This window comes from Vipera ursinii (assembly GCF_947247035.1).
Source record: "Vipera ursinii genome assembly, chromosome: 7".
Lineage (NCBI taxonomy): Eukaryota > Metazoa > Chordata > Lepidosauria > Squamata > Viperidae > Vipera > Vipera ursinii.
In genome coordinates this window covers 22,390,258-22,404,845 of record NC_139521.1, presented here as the reverse complement: position 1 = coordinate 22,404,845, position 14,588 = coordinate 22,390,258, and the positions used below count along the sequence as shown (strand labels likewise).

The following is a 14,588-nucleotide window of genomic DNA, read 5'->3' as shown; positions in this document are numbered from 1 at the left end:
GAAATGCAAAATCCTTCCTTCTCCTTAAAATCTTTGGAGGAATTTCTTTTAAAACCAAAACTTCTTGGTCAGCAATCACAAATTTAGTATCATAGGCAGCTTGAATAACTTCATCTCTAATTTCCCTCTTTGCAAAATAAACCACCACATCTCTAGGTAGCTTTCTCTGTCTAGCAATCCATGAATTTACACGAAACACTTTATCCATGCATCCCTTTATTTCAGATGCTGGCTGACCCAATACTGCTTCCAGAGCCTCAGAAATCAGCTGCTTTAGGTCTTCCTTAATATTTTCTTTTAAGCCTCTGATTCTAACAGCATACTGCATCTGATGATATTGAACAAGACTCAGTTCTCTGTCCATTTTGTCTCTTAAATCTTCATTCTCCAGTACCTTTACTTCTAATATGGCATTCTTTTGAGTCAGGTCTTCCACTTTTTCATCCAGATCTTGCACACATTCAGCCACACTATGCACTGTAGACAAAATGTCTACCCTCATCGCACTGAACTTCTCTTCCATCCTCTCTTCTATTCTCTCCTCCAATTTCTCCAATTTCTCCTCCACCTTTGCCAATTTATCACCCAGTGATTCCAAAATTACCTGGGCTTGTTTTTCAAGAGCATCTTGTAAATCCTTCGATGTCAATGCAGCAGGAGGAAGCAAAGCTTGCAACGATGTCTGTTGCACCGGGGAAGTTCCAGCACTCCGAAGAGTTTTTGAGGGAGGTTTAGCCGCCATCTTTTTACTTTCACTTGTTGCGCACTTTCACTTTAAGTTTATAAAGTCCATTAAGCTAGAGAGTAAAAATAAAAGTCCTCTTCACCTTATCCTCCTGTACCGCTCTGCCTGCTCCTTTTATTCCATGGTCTTTCCTTCTGGCAGGGGTGATCGCAAACGCCTGGCTCCGCTCCAAAAATCCCGGAGCAGAGACGCTGAACAGCTGGGAGCAACCCAGGCTACGGGGGAGCCCAAGCTTTAAGCTGAGGCAGCCCCGGAGAACTCAACCCCTACCTGGGGCCTCACCCCCTCCTCTTCTCCCGAGGAGGGGGCTTCCAATCCACCCGAACAGCTGATTGGCGCTGTTTTGGGTGAAAACAACACAGCTGAGCCGCGGGCAGCCCGAAATGGCTGTCTCCAGCGCCGAACCGCCACCAGAAGTGAATATTCATTTTTTTTCTTGATAAGTATTTCCTGAAGTTAAGCCAGCCTTTCTCCTGTTGGTTTCTGGAAGGCTTCACCTGGACCGATCGGGTCAACCGCCTTCTCTCCTCGGTCCCTGGGACTTCCTTCCTCTCCGGGGCAGCTTCTGGCCCATTTTGGGTCCCCTAACAGGAAGAAACTCAGCTGGAGGGCTCAGAGTCCCAAATCCCTCAACTGCTTTGCTTCTTTTTCAATGGTATTGAGCTGGACTGGACTTTTATAATCATATTTTTCAGAATTTCCCAACCTTCTTAAGTTGTTTTGCCCATTAAGATTTTCATCCATGAAATCCTTCCCAAGCTCTCTCTGGGTTTGTTAAAATGACCTTTTTAAAAGTCTAAGACAGGGGTCCCCAACCTGTGGGCCACAGCCAGGTAATAGGCCATGGGCTGCTGGCCACCGGTTCACGGGACAGGCTGGCCAGTGCATACACATGCGTATGCACATTCCCCCCACTTGTACTAGCGCCGCAACTGAAGGGCATGAAAACAGGGATTCAGGTAGTGCACAGAAACAGGGCACTATGCACAAGAATGGGGCAGGGCTAGCGAGTAACATGCAGCACTAGGCCCACCCCATTTGTTTCACACGCATACTTGTGGGCCCATGCTTGTGCACATAAAACGCTTCCCCCTCCCTTTCCCTCCGGTCTGCCAACCAAGAAAGGTTAGTGACCTCTGATCTAATACACTGGTTTGATTATGTTCTATTGCTTGTGTCTCCATTATATTGAATTTCAATATGACATGGTCACTCTTGTATAAAGTTCCAGCAATTTTAACCCCCTCTAATCACTTCTTTTTTTATTGAAAAGTTTTACAGTACATTTTTAAAAAACCCTTCCCTCCCCCTCTCCCCCCGACTTCCCCCACCTCCCCATAGAGCCCACCCTTCCCTCCCCCTCCTCCCCCCGACTTCCCAGAGCTGAATACAGGGTATTGCCTCTAACAAACTTGAACTAAAATATGCTAACTATCTATGAATACACTTTAAATCCTAACGCACTTTAACTCCCATTAAACATAGCTAAATAATAATACAGGGCCGGTAGTAGGCTGGTACAGAACAACCGGCCCTGCAGATAAGGCAGGGACAACCCGTTTACAAGAAGGCAAGAGGCTGGAACTAAGCCTGCCAAATTTATTAACATAAAACAGAGCAAACAGAGCCAAACAAAACACGAACCATGAAACAGGAGCTATTCAAACGGCTGCCTTCAGCAAACCAGCCCTCCCACACATTCCCCTTTTAAACAGTTCAGGGTGTGGCTTCTCTCTGCCTCCTTCCGAGGTGCCCCATTGCCTTCCTCTGTTTACTCCTGATTGACTGCCTCCTGCGTTGGGCATCCTTGAACAGGGCCAGCTGTGGGTCATCTTCATCCACGCTGTCAGGTTCACACAGCTGGGTCTGCATCGTGGCCAGATGGGAGGGGCCTGGCTGAAGGCTCTGTGGAGCCTCAATACTATTCTCAGCAAGCTCTCCAACACCCCCCTCCTCCTCCTCTGAATCGTCCGACCCAACTGCCGAACCCACAGGCTGACCCTGAATCACAACACTATCCCGCACCGCAGGGCCCTTTCCCCAGGTCTGCCGATCTGGATGTGGTCGGGATGGAAATTGTTCATGAAAAGTGGACACCAAAGCAGGGGCATGAATGGTGGTCGCGTCCTCCCAGGTGAAGTCCTCTGGTCCGTAACCTTTCCATTCAATCAGGTACTGGAAACGACCTTTCAGCCAACGGGAGTCCCTGATGCTGGTGACCTCGTACTCGGGGGTGCTGTCTCCATCACAAAGTCCTGATGGGGGTGGTTCGGCTCGGTGGAGTGGACAGGCCAGTTGCTTGAGGACCAACAGAGACAGATGAAAGACTGGGTGCACGCGCAGGGAACGTGGCAGAGTTAAGCGATAGGCGACCGGATTGATGACAGCCTCTATTGGGAACGGTCCTAAATATCAGTGGTCTAACTTCATAGCTGGCCAGGTTGACGGTAGGTTCCTGGTGGACAGCCAGACCCGATCTCCCACCGATAGTGGAGGCGTATCCCGCCTCGACCGATCAGCAAATCTTTTGTAATCGGCCTTGGCCTTCTCTAACTGTCGCCGCACCAATCGATGTATCGCCTGTAACTCTGCCATGTAGTCGTTCGCTGCTCGCTCTGGTGAGTCTTAACGGAGAAAGGGGGAAAAACTGGGGGTGATATCCCATATTGGCTAAGAACGGTGTCATCTGTGTGGAGGTATGCTGCGAATTGTTGAATGCAAACTCAGCTATGGCCAGATAGTCCACCCAATTGTTTTGCTGCAGATTGACGTAGCAGCGCAGATATTGTTCCAGAATACCGATGACGTTCTCGGTTCCCCCATCATTTTGAGGATGATGCGCGGACGACAGGCAAATCTTGATATCCAACGCATGCATCAACTCCTGCCAGAAGCGGGCTGTAAACTGGGCCCCCCTATCAGAGACGACTCTATCAGGGAGGCCGTGCAGCCGAAACACCTGCTGAATGAACATACGACTAGTGGCGCGGGCTGACGGTAAGCCGCAACAGGGGATGAAATGCGCCATCTTGGTCAGCATGTCCACCACCACATACACTGTTGTAAATCCAGAGGATGGGGGTAAATCCATCAGAAAGTCCATGGACACAGCCCCCCAGGGTCTTTTGGGTGTCGGCAAGGGCTGCAGTAATCCAGGCGGGGTCCTTGTCAATGACTTGGCCTGCCTGCATGGGATGCAGTAAGTGACATAGGACCGGATGTCGTGTCGGACTCGGGGCCACCAGAAGGTACGAGAGACCAGGTTCAGGGTCTTGAACAGGCCAAAATGCCCCGCCGCCAGGTTATCGTGACACTGGCTGAGGATGAGTCCCCAGAGTGGCCCTCCCGGAACGTAGAGCCAGTCATGATAATACAAGAGTCCATCTGTGACCGTCCAAGGAGAATCTGGCCCCACCTCCTCCATCCGCTGAGCCACCCACACCTCCTGGTTCTGTGCCTCCCAGATCTGAGCCCATATATCAACCGGCTCCCGCACCGCAGCAAAAGACTCGACGGGGATCACTGTCCTGGGCAGAAGCTTGTCTTCCACTTGGGAATATTCGGGCTTCCTGGACAGAGCATCCGCTCTTTGATTGTGCCCGCTAGGTATGTATCGAACTCGGAAGTCGAAGTTCGCAAAGAAAAGAGACCACTGGATCTGGTGTTGGTTCAAATTCCGAGCGGTCTGCAGCCTTTCCAAATTCTTATGGTCCGTCCGGACCTCGATTTGATGCCGCGCTCCCTCTAGATGATGCCTCCAGGCCTTGAACGCCACTTTGATGGCCAGCAGCTCCTTCTCCCAGATTGTATAATTGCGCTCCGAAGAGTTCAGTTTTCGTGAATGGTACGCGCAAGGGAAGAGGGTACCGTTGGGCGTCATTGCCTGGAGTAACACCGCCACAATGGCAATGTCGGAGGCGTCCGCCTCCACGACAAACGGCCGTTGCGGGTCAGGATGCTTCAAGATGGGCTCCTTCATGAAGGCTTCCTTCAAAGTCTGGAAAGCCCGTTGTTCTGGAGTGTTCCACTGGAACCGAGTCTTCTTCTGCAGGAGCCGGGTGAGGGGGGCTGTCAAGGCAGCAAACCCAGGGATGAAAGTTTGGTAATAGTTGGCGAACCCAAGAAGTCGCTGAACATCCTTCACGTGATGCGGGGGTTGCCAACTCTGCAAAGACTCAACCTTACTCAGCTCCATGGCGAAATGCGGTGACCCAGGAAATCGATGGTCACCCGGTAGAACTGGCACTTCTCCATCTTGGCAAACAGCCGATGTTCTCAGAGTCGCTGCAGGACCTGATGGAGATGCTGATGGTGCACTTCACGTGACGGGGAGTAGATCAGGATGTCGTCCAAGTAGATCACGACAAACTGATCCAACAAATCCCGGAAAATGTCATTCATGAAATGTTGAAACACAGGGGCGTTGGTCAGGCCAAACGGCATCAAGAGTCCATAATGAGTACCAAACGCCATCTTCCACTCATCACCCGGCCGAACCCTGATGAGGTTGTAAGCTCCACGCAGGTCCAGTTTCGTGAAGATCTTAGCCTCCCAGAGTCGGTCCAAGAGTTTGGGGATGAGGGGCAGCGGGTAACGATTACGCACCGTGATGGCGTTGAGTTTCCTATAATCGTAGCAAAGCCGCAATTCACCGGACTTCTTTTTAACGAAGAGCACAGGTGCAGACACTGGCGAGGACGAGGGCCGGATGAAACCGCGAGCCAAATTCTTCTCCAGAAAGTCCCGCAATGCAGCCAACTCGGGGTCCGACATGAAGTACAAACGCCCCACTGAGAGAGGCACATCAGGGACTAAATCAATGGGGCAGTCATAGGGCCTGTGCGGGGGTAATTGATCCACCTCTGCCTCGCTGAACACATCAGCAAAGTCGGACAGTTCGGGAGGCAAGGAAACCCCTGGGGAACCCTCCACCTGGCTGGCACAGATATGGCGGGTATGGTCCATGCACTGCAAGCTTGGCAAGGTGACCAAGGTCTGTGACCAATAGATCTGTGGATCATGCGCCCAGAGCCACGCCAGTCCCAAGACCATGGGGAAATGCAGATCTGAGGGGATATAGAACTGGATGGCCTCCACATGGGAACTGATGGACATACATAATGGTTGCGTGGTGGCCATAATTGGCCCATACAGGAGCACTCGACCATCGATAGTCTCCACTAACATGGGCGGATCCACCGGGCACTGGGGAACAGCCCATTTGGCCACAAATGCTGAGTCCATAAAATTTGTGGTGGCCCCAGAGTCAATTAAGGCATGGAATGGAATCCCCTTTGGCTTGCCAGGAAGGATCAGACGTGCCTCCAATATCAGATGCCGTGGAGGTCCACAGGCAGCATCGGAAAGATGTCGCTCAGTGTTGTTGTAGGACGCCCAATCTATCACACCATCTAGATCGGGCTCAGGGCATTTCCTGACAGAAAAGTAGGGGACTTTCTCGGGCCAGACTCAGTCACTGATGCCCGCTGTCGCTTCTTTGGGCAAAAAGCAGCCAAATGCCCAGGGTCCCCGCAGTAAAAACACAACCCCCCCCGATCATCGTCTGTTCATTTCAGTCACCGATAGACGAGACCTGGTGGCACCCAGCTCCATTGGCTCCTCCCTTTGAACTGGGGTCTCAAGCACAACAGGGGCTGCAGGGGTCTGTGGGGTGGCATGGCGACTCCTTCGCTGCTGCAACCGAGCATCGATCCACAGGCAGAGATGGATCAGCCCATTGAGGTCTGAGGGAATATCCACACGGGCCAGCTCATCCAACATCTCCTCCGACAATCCATCCTGGAAGGCATCCACAAGCACAGCCTCATTCCAGGCGGAATCCTGGCTAAACAGCCAAAAATCGCTGATATAGCCCTGTAGGGGGCGTTGACCCTGCCTCAAAGCTTTCAAGCATCAAGTAGCGGTCTGCGTCTTTATAGGGTCCTCATACATCAAACGCATATGATCACAAAACCCCACAAAGTTGTCCAACAATGGACTAGGTTGAGCCAGCAGAGGTGTGCCCCAACGAGCTGCATCACCCGAAAGAAGGCTTAACACAAACCCCACCTTATCCCAGTCAGTGGGGAAATCAGCTGCTCTCAGGAAAGCAGGAAACAGTTCTGGATTGCCAGTAAATTTATCCAGCATCACAACTTGGCATTTTCTCCTGGGTGGGGGTGATGGTGGGGGTGCAGCATAGACCTGAGCTTGCAATTGAGCCACCTGAGCTGCCAACAAAGCGAGTTGCTGGGTGAGCTGGGCATTCTCAGCATGTAACTGCTCCATAATAATAATAAGGGGTGGGAGGCTGAAGGCAAACTGTTCTGTACCAGCCTACTACCGGCCCTGCAGAAAAGGCAGAGACAACCCCTTTACAAACAGCAATAGGCTGGAACTAAGCCTGCCAAGTTTATTAACGTAAAACAGAGCAAAACAAGACATGAACCATGAAACAGGAGCTATTCAAACGGTTGCCTTCAGCAAACCAGCCCTCCCACACATTCCCCTTTTAAACAGTTCAGGGCGTGGCTTCTCTCTGCCTCCTTCCGAGGTGCCCCATTGCCTTCCTCTGTTTACTCCTGATTGACTGCCTCCTGCGTCGGGCATCCTTGAACAGGGCCAGCTGTGGGTCATCTTCATCCACGCTGTCAGGTTCACACAGCTGGGTCTGCGTCGTGACCAGATGGGAGGGGCCTGGCTGAGGGCTCTGTGGAGCCTCAATACTATTCTCAGCAAGCTCTCCAACACCCCCCTCCTCCTCCTCTGAATTGTCCGACCCAACTGCCGTACCCACAGGCTGACCCTGAATCACAACACCGGTACTAGGCTGGTACAGAACAAACTGTCTTACTCTCTTTGTGTTTTAGCCATAACAATTCATAATTATTTTTATATAATTTCACATTTGAAGCTGTAATATATACCCCCAAATATTTAATCTTTTTAACTATTTCAAATCCCGTTACTTTTTCTATGGATTCCTTTTGTTCTATAGTCATATTTTTAGACAATATTTTAGTTTTTTGCCTATTTATCTTAAATCCAGAAACTTATCCATATTGCAAAATTATCTCCATTAAATCTATAACCGATTGAGTCGGCTGACTTAATGTAATAACCAAGTCATCCACAAACGCTCTTAATCTATAATCTTGATGTTTTATTTTAATTCCCTTTCTTTTATTTGAATCACGTATCTTAGTTAGTAATATTTCCAGTGTTAAAACAAACAGCAATGGTGCCAACGGACATCCCTGTCTTGTACCTTTTTCAATTTTGCAAGCTTCTGTTAAACTACCATTAATTATTATTTGAGCTGTTTGTTTCTGATATATTGCCCTAATAGATTGTAAAAACCTATCCCCAAACTCCATCTTCTCTAATACTTTTAATAAAAATTGCCAATTCAATTGATCAAACGCCTTTTCGGCATCCAAAAAAATCAGCGCTGCGGGGACTTGATTATTTCTTTCTAAATATTCTAATAGGTTTACAATATGTCTCACATTATTTTTCATTTGGCTACCACTTATAAAACCTGTTTGGTCACTATAAATCATTTGTTGCAAAACCTGCATTAATCTGTTTGCTAAAATTTTTGTAAATATCTTATAATCAGTATTTAAAAGCAATATTGGTCTGTAATTTTTAGATTGGGTAAGATCTTGATCTTCCTTTGGAATCAACGTTATAAAAGCTGTTTTCCAGGATGGAGGCACTTCTCCTTCAGATTTAATTGTTCTAAATAAGTCCTTTAAAGGTTCCACCATTTCTAATTGTAAGTTTTTATAATAAATAGCTATCAAACCATCTGTTCCAGGTGCCTTACCCACTTTTAGTTGTTTAATTGCTAAAATAAATTCTTCAGCAGTTATTAATTGATTTGCCTTTGCTCTTGTGTAAAGTATAGGGCTATTCACTTCTTGTAAATATCTATCTATATCTAAACCTTGAATTGTATCCCTAGCATATAATTTTGAATAAAATTCTACAAAAACCTTTTTAATAATATTTTGCTGAAACACCTCTTTACCCTTATATACTATTTTGTCTATATTACGTGATTTTTGTTTTTTCCTTAACAGATAAGCTAGCCACCTACCTGGCTTATTAGCATTGTAAAAGGTATTATGTTTAACATATCATAAATTAGTTGCCACTTGATCTGCCATCAGCATGTTAAACTCCCCTCTTAACAAATTAATTGCTTCTTTTACCCTCTTCTTAGATGGATTCAAAATAAAAGCCCTCTCTTTCATCTTTATTTCCTCCTCTAGCTCCTTACGCTTATATTCCAATCTACGTTTACAGTATTATTCAAATATATTAGAACTCCTCTCATATAAGCTTTACGTGCGTCCCAAACCATTTCAATTGGAGTACCCTTATGCATATTTATAGTAAAAAAATTCTTTTGTTTGTTTTTTACATTCTTCCACATTTTCCTCATATCTAAACAAATTTTCATTTAACCTCCAGGATGTCCTGTCTCCCTTCCCCTGGTCCAGTTCCATCCATACTGGACTGTGGTCTGATAAAGTTCTTGGACATATCTTAATCTTCTTAACCCAAGAAAAAAATCATTAGTGGTTAGTACAAAATCAATCCTAGAAAAAAACTGTTGTCTATCAGAAAACAAAGTAAAATCCCTTTCCTCCATGTTTCATTCTCTCCAGACAGCTCTCAGTTCCAAATCATCTTTCATATCAAAAAAAGATTTAGGCAATCTAGCATGATTGGAGTACTTTTAAAAGGTCCTTTATATCTTTTTGTGTGTCCAACACTCCATTCCAGTCTCCCATTAAAATACACGATTTATAATCCCATTGAATTATTTTATTATGAAGAAGTTTGTAAAATTCTCCTTGCTGTTGATTGGGTGCATATATTCCAATTAAAAGTGTTTTCTTCCCTTCTATTAAAAGTTCAATTATAATATATCTTCCTTGTTTATCTGCTTCAATTAGATTAGCTGTTAAGTCCTTCTTCACATAAATAACTACTCCGTTTTTCTTGTCTGGAGCAGATGCAGTAAATTGTATACCCAATCTGGAATTTTTCAAATATTTTTGATCTGCTACATGAATATGCGTTTCCTGCATACATATAACATCATTTTTAAATTGTTTTAAATACTGAAATATTTTCTTTCTCTTTTGTGGAGAGTTTAAACCATTAACATTCCATGTTAGAAACTTTGTCACCACCTTTTGCAACTTGAAGCTTTTGGAGCGTATCTTGCAGATCCATAAGCACCTGCCTCTTTGGTCTCACTCTTCCCACTGCTTCATTGTTAATGGATTCTTGAACTGTGATTATAGGATACTGTTTCTGTTGTTCTTGTTGTTGTTCCTTTCGTCTGGTTGCAGCCCGTGTCATTCTTTGACTCTTTAGTTCTTCTAATGGTGCCAGGGGTTGCACAGTTTCCAGAGTTTGCTGTACTTCTTTTACAATCAGCAAGGTGATTTCTTCACCTTGCTGTATGCCTTCCATTTGTGCCTGTCATGCTCCTTCTTACTTTCCCCTTTTAAATTCTGGGGGTGGCAATGAACCTGCTTTCAGTACATTACAATAAAAATCTCGTGCCTTCAGAACTGTATTAAGACGATATCTTGTACCTGCATATATATGGTATCTCCCATCTGAACTGGATCTGTCGTTTTTTTAACTCATCTGCCAAGAAAACAAACTCTTTCCTTTTTCTTAAAATTCTTGGTGGAATTTCTTTCAAAATTAAGTCCTCTTGATCAGCCACTTTAAATCTGTTATGATAAAAAGCTTGAATAATCGCATTTCTGATCGTTCTCTTTGTAAAATAAGCAACCACATCTCTTGGTAAATTTCTTTGCCTAGCAATCCAGGAGTTGACACGAAATATTTTATCTATTTCCATTATAAAATCTTCAACTCGCCATCCCAATATAGGCACCACAGCCTTTGCTAATATCTCTTCCAGGTTTTCTTGTGGGTTTTCTTTCAGACCTCTTATCCTCCAGGCAAACTCCATGTCTCTATATTGTATCATTACCATCTCATCATCAATCTTATCCATTTTATTCTCAGCTTCGCACATTTTAGCTTCCAGTATCAAGTTACTTTTGTTAACTTCCTCCACGCGTTCATCCAAACGCTCAATACAAACTGCCAACCCCTGAAATGCCAGTAAAATATCCTCTTATTTCCTTATTTTTCTCATTAATGAGCTCCGCTATTTGCTCAGATTGAAGTTTTAAGGCCTGTTGTAAATCTTTTAATATTAGTGTTGGTGGGGGTGCTGTGGGGGATGGCATCAAAGTCTGAAGTGCAGATTGTTGTTGAACTGGTGATGCCTCTGCGCTTCTGGAAATGGGAACTCTAGGCAGTTTAGAAGCCATTTTAACACCCATTAACTTTCATTTCTCACTTTCACTTTTCCACCCAATCCTTATAAGAAAGTCACGATTTAGCTTAGAAACCCAAGTTGCAACTTTGTTACTTCCCTTTTAAATCTCCAAATCTTTTAAATCTCTTTTATACCAGCTTCAAATGTTTTAAAAGGAGTCTTTTACAGCTTTTAGAGACCCACTTTCTTCTAAAAATTCATTCCGGCACCATCTTCCTCCCTTTCTTTTAAATTAAACTTTGGAGAAGAAAAAAAAAATTGTCTAATGGGGGACTTTAACTGGGAGATAAACTCTGCATCAAGTGGGAGATTGAATAGGTTCCTGAACAACTAACAAAGTTGTCAGCTAGGTTGTTCAGGAACCTATTCAATCTCCCACTTGATGCAGAGTTTATCTCCCAGTTAAAGTCCCCCATTAGACAAATGGCTATCCATTCTCTTCTTAAAAATCTCCAATGTTGAATCACCCACAACCTCTGGGGGCAGGTTGTTCCACTGATTAATTGTTCTCACTGAAAGGCAATTTCTTATTATTATTATTATTATTATTATTATTATTATTATTATTATTATTATTATTATTATTATTATTTATTCAATTTATATACCACCCTTCTCCCGTAGGACTCAGGGTGGTTCAAAAGGTTTTTTTAAAAAACAGATACAACAATCTTTAGTTCTAGGTTGCTTCTATCCTTGATTAGTTTTCATCCACTACTTCTTCTCCTGCCCTCAGATGCTTTGGAGGATAGACTGTAACCCTCTTTTCCATGATAGCCCATTAGATATTGTCACCCCTTCTTGGAGAAGGCCTGAAGGATCTTGGAGAGACTTTGTTTTCCCCCAGTTGAAATCTGGGTACTCTGGTACTTTGCCATTCTTTCCTTGCACCTTTAAAGTTAGCGGAGATAGCACTGACTTTCCACCCAGAGAGGTTTATTGTGTACTTGTTCTTCTACGCCAAGAGCTAGCACAAGAGCTGTGAAGCTCTTGGGTTAGGTCCTGTGGGGGAGGGGAGAATGGGGGGAATGGAGGTAGGGGTCATTTGGTTAGGTGGGAAACAGGGATGGTGAAGGCAACCATACATTGGGGAACACCTTTGTAAACCTGGCCCGGACAGTAGAAGTGGGAATTTTCTGATGTGATTAAAATCCAAATAACAAAAAGGTTATACTGTCACTTCATATTTATTTGCAACAAAATAAACCTGTAATCCATCTTTGAAACCCTTGATCATTTGAGAGCAATGAAAGAAATGGTTTTTTTTGTTCCTTCTTTGCAGTTGTGTTTAATATTGGAACCAATGCAAGAACTAATGTCAAGACATAAAACGTATAATTTAAGTCCTCGGGACTGCTTGAAAACATGTTTGTTTCAAAAATGGCAGCGGATGGTGTCACCTCCAGGTAGGAATTCTCTCTAGTCTCTGATTCTAAGTGGGTGAAAGAGTAAGAATTTAAGAACATGGAACATTGTACTATTGAAAGTCCTGTGACTATCCTGCAGATATTCACTCTAATTATTGTTTCAGTAGAATTATTGGATTCCTTGAACGTTAGCATTTCTGTGAGAGGGGGATGGAGAAAGTGGGTACATGACTTCATGCACATGATGATTGTCATTGTACAAATGGTGTGCATTATATAATAGTGGCATAAAATATGTTCTGCACCTGGAGCTACTTCTCCAACCAACTTCTTAGTTGCATGCAGAACTTCTGGACCACATACAGGTGTAATCCTACACCATCAAAAAGAGGTACGGAGATCCAATTGCTTTTGAAATTAGCATGCCATCCATTGTGGAGGTTGCCCTAAATGCACAATTCCTAAAATATGTAGGAGACATTCCCAAGATGTTTTGCAGCATGCAGAGTTAAGAACTTCTAGTATAAAAATGGTTGAGGCTGAAACTTTTAGATTGTGCCTAAAGTTAAACTTAATCAACACTGGCCTTACCATGAGGAAGGGTGAGAAGTAGTTCAGGTGGGCCTTTTAGCCTTTCATCCACCATGCAGCACCAGATGTAGTTGATCTTCCCCCTCCCCCAGAAGAGAATAAATTCCCACTCAGCCCAGTGGCTGTGGCCTGATGTTTGGCATGTCCAGAAGACAGGAAGGAGAAGAAGGAGACAGGAAGGCAATTGTTCTGTGCTCTACTCCTGCAAATAGATCCCTCTTTCCTGACGTTTCTAGGATTGTCATGGTTCCAGAAGGGTTCCATGGCTGTCTTTAGATATATTTAAATATGCAAATCTTTTCCACGTTTACATGCAAATGTTTTGTGGTGTCCTGTTTTTAGAGGCCTTTCATCCAAATGATGAAAGCAATGTCCCTCCCTCCATCCCTTTTGTGTGTGCTGTCACAACACTCTTTTCATCCCTTGACTACCTCTTCAGTCAGCCATGTAGCACAATTAGTTATTTTAATTCCATTTTCACATTTTATCATTCATTTGCTATTGTGGCTTGATTCCCTTTATGAATGGTTCAGCAAGATGTAGTAACAAATGACTAAATGTAGCTGCAGCAGTGCTAAAGATTTGCCAGAACCTGATGAATAATCCATTTTACCATTATAAAATTAATGCTCCAAATCTTTTGATATTATCACCTTGTTGTATTTTAGTACCTAATAACTATAGGCCTTCACAGTTTAAGGACTGTTACTACATTATAGCTCAGGCCATGCTCTTGTTTACATGCAACCATTAGATAGGCTGCCAAATTATGATTTCAATACAGATTTTATTTGTTACATATTATTTTATTCTAAAACTTTTAACTAGATACTCTTCTGAGCATTTTTAAGTGTACTGGTCTTTGATTGTAATAAATTTGAATGAAACTAAGTGTAGCCTTAGAGGAAAATAAAAGAGAATGGGGGACAGAAAGAGAAGGAGAAAAATAAAGAAATTGCACAGATAGGGAATATAAAAGTTCATCTAGAGCTAAAAAAAATATGACCATAGTATTTCCTAAAATTATCACTGGTCATTTTGCCTAATAGAATCTGGGAATTTTTTCCAACTGTGTTGGTGCTCTGTCACTGGTGGTTTTCAAGAAAAGATTGGACAACCATTTCTCCAAGGTGGTATGAGGACTTCTGCCCTGCGAAGGGGGTTGAACTGGAACACTTCCAAGTTCCTTCCTAACACTACAATTCTATGTTATGAGGTATTTCTGGTAGAAAACAGACCATTTTTGATTCAGTGCATTTCTCCGACCCTCCCACTTCAGGATTTATCCAGAGCAGAAGAAAACTTTTCATAAATAATTCCTAACTGCAGCCCATGCAAGCTAATACTTATATTGACTTCTAGAGGGCAAAGTGAATGGACGTAAATCTTAAGTTTCTCTTCTGACTCTGAGCCAAAGTAATCTAGTTTCTTGACAGTGCCCATTATGAATTCAGGCAATTTGTCTCTTCTTTTTGCTCAGTTGACTAGGCAAGCAACTTTT

At 44.0% G+C, this 14,588-nt stretch overlaps 1 protein-coding gene across 2 annotated transcripts in view; it reads left to right on the top strand.

Annotated features, from left to right (window-relative positions):
* The window catches only part of LDB2 (LIM domain binding 2), a gene marked incomplete at both ends in the record, with an annotated part of 349,034 nt that overhangs the window by 313,527 nt on the left and 20,919 nt on the right, over positions 1 to 14,588 (top strand). For both annotated transcript variants that reach the window (XM_083366938.1, XM_083366937.1), the window contains one exon: positions 12,412 to 12,535. In XM_083366938.1, the coding sequence (XP_083223064.1) occupies positions 12,412 to 12,535 (124 nt within the window). The remainder of the gene's footprint in view (positions 1 to 12,411; positions 12,536 to 14,588) is intronic.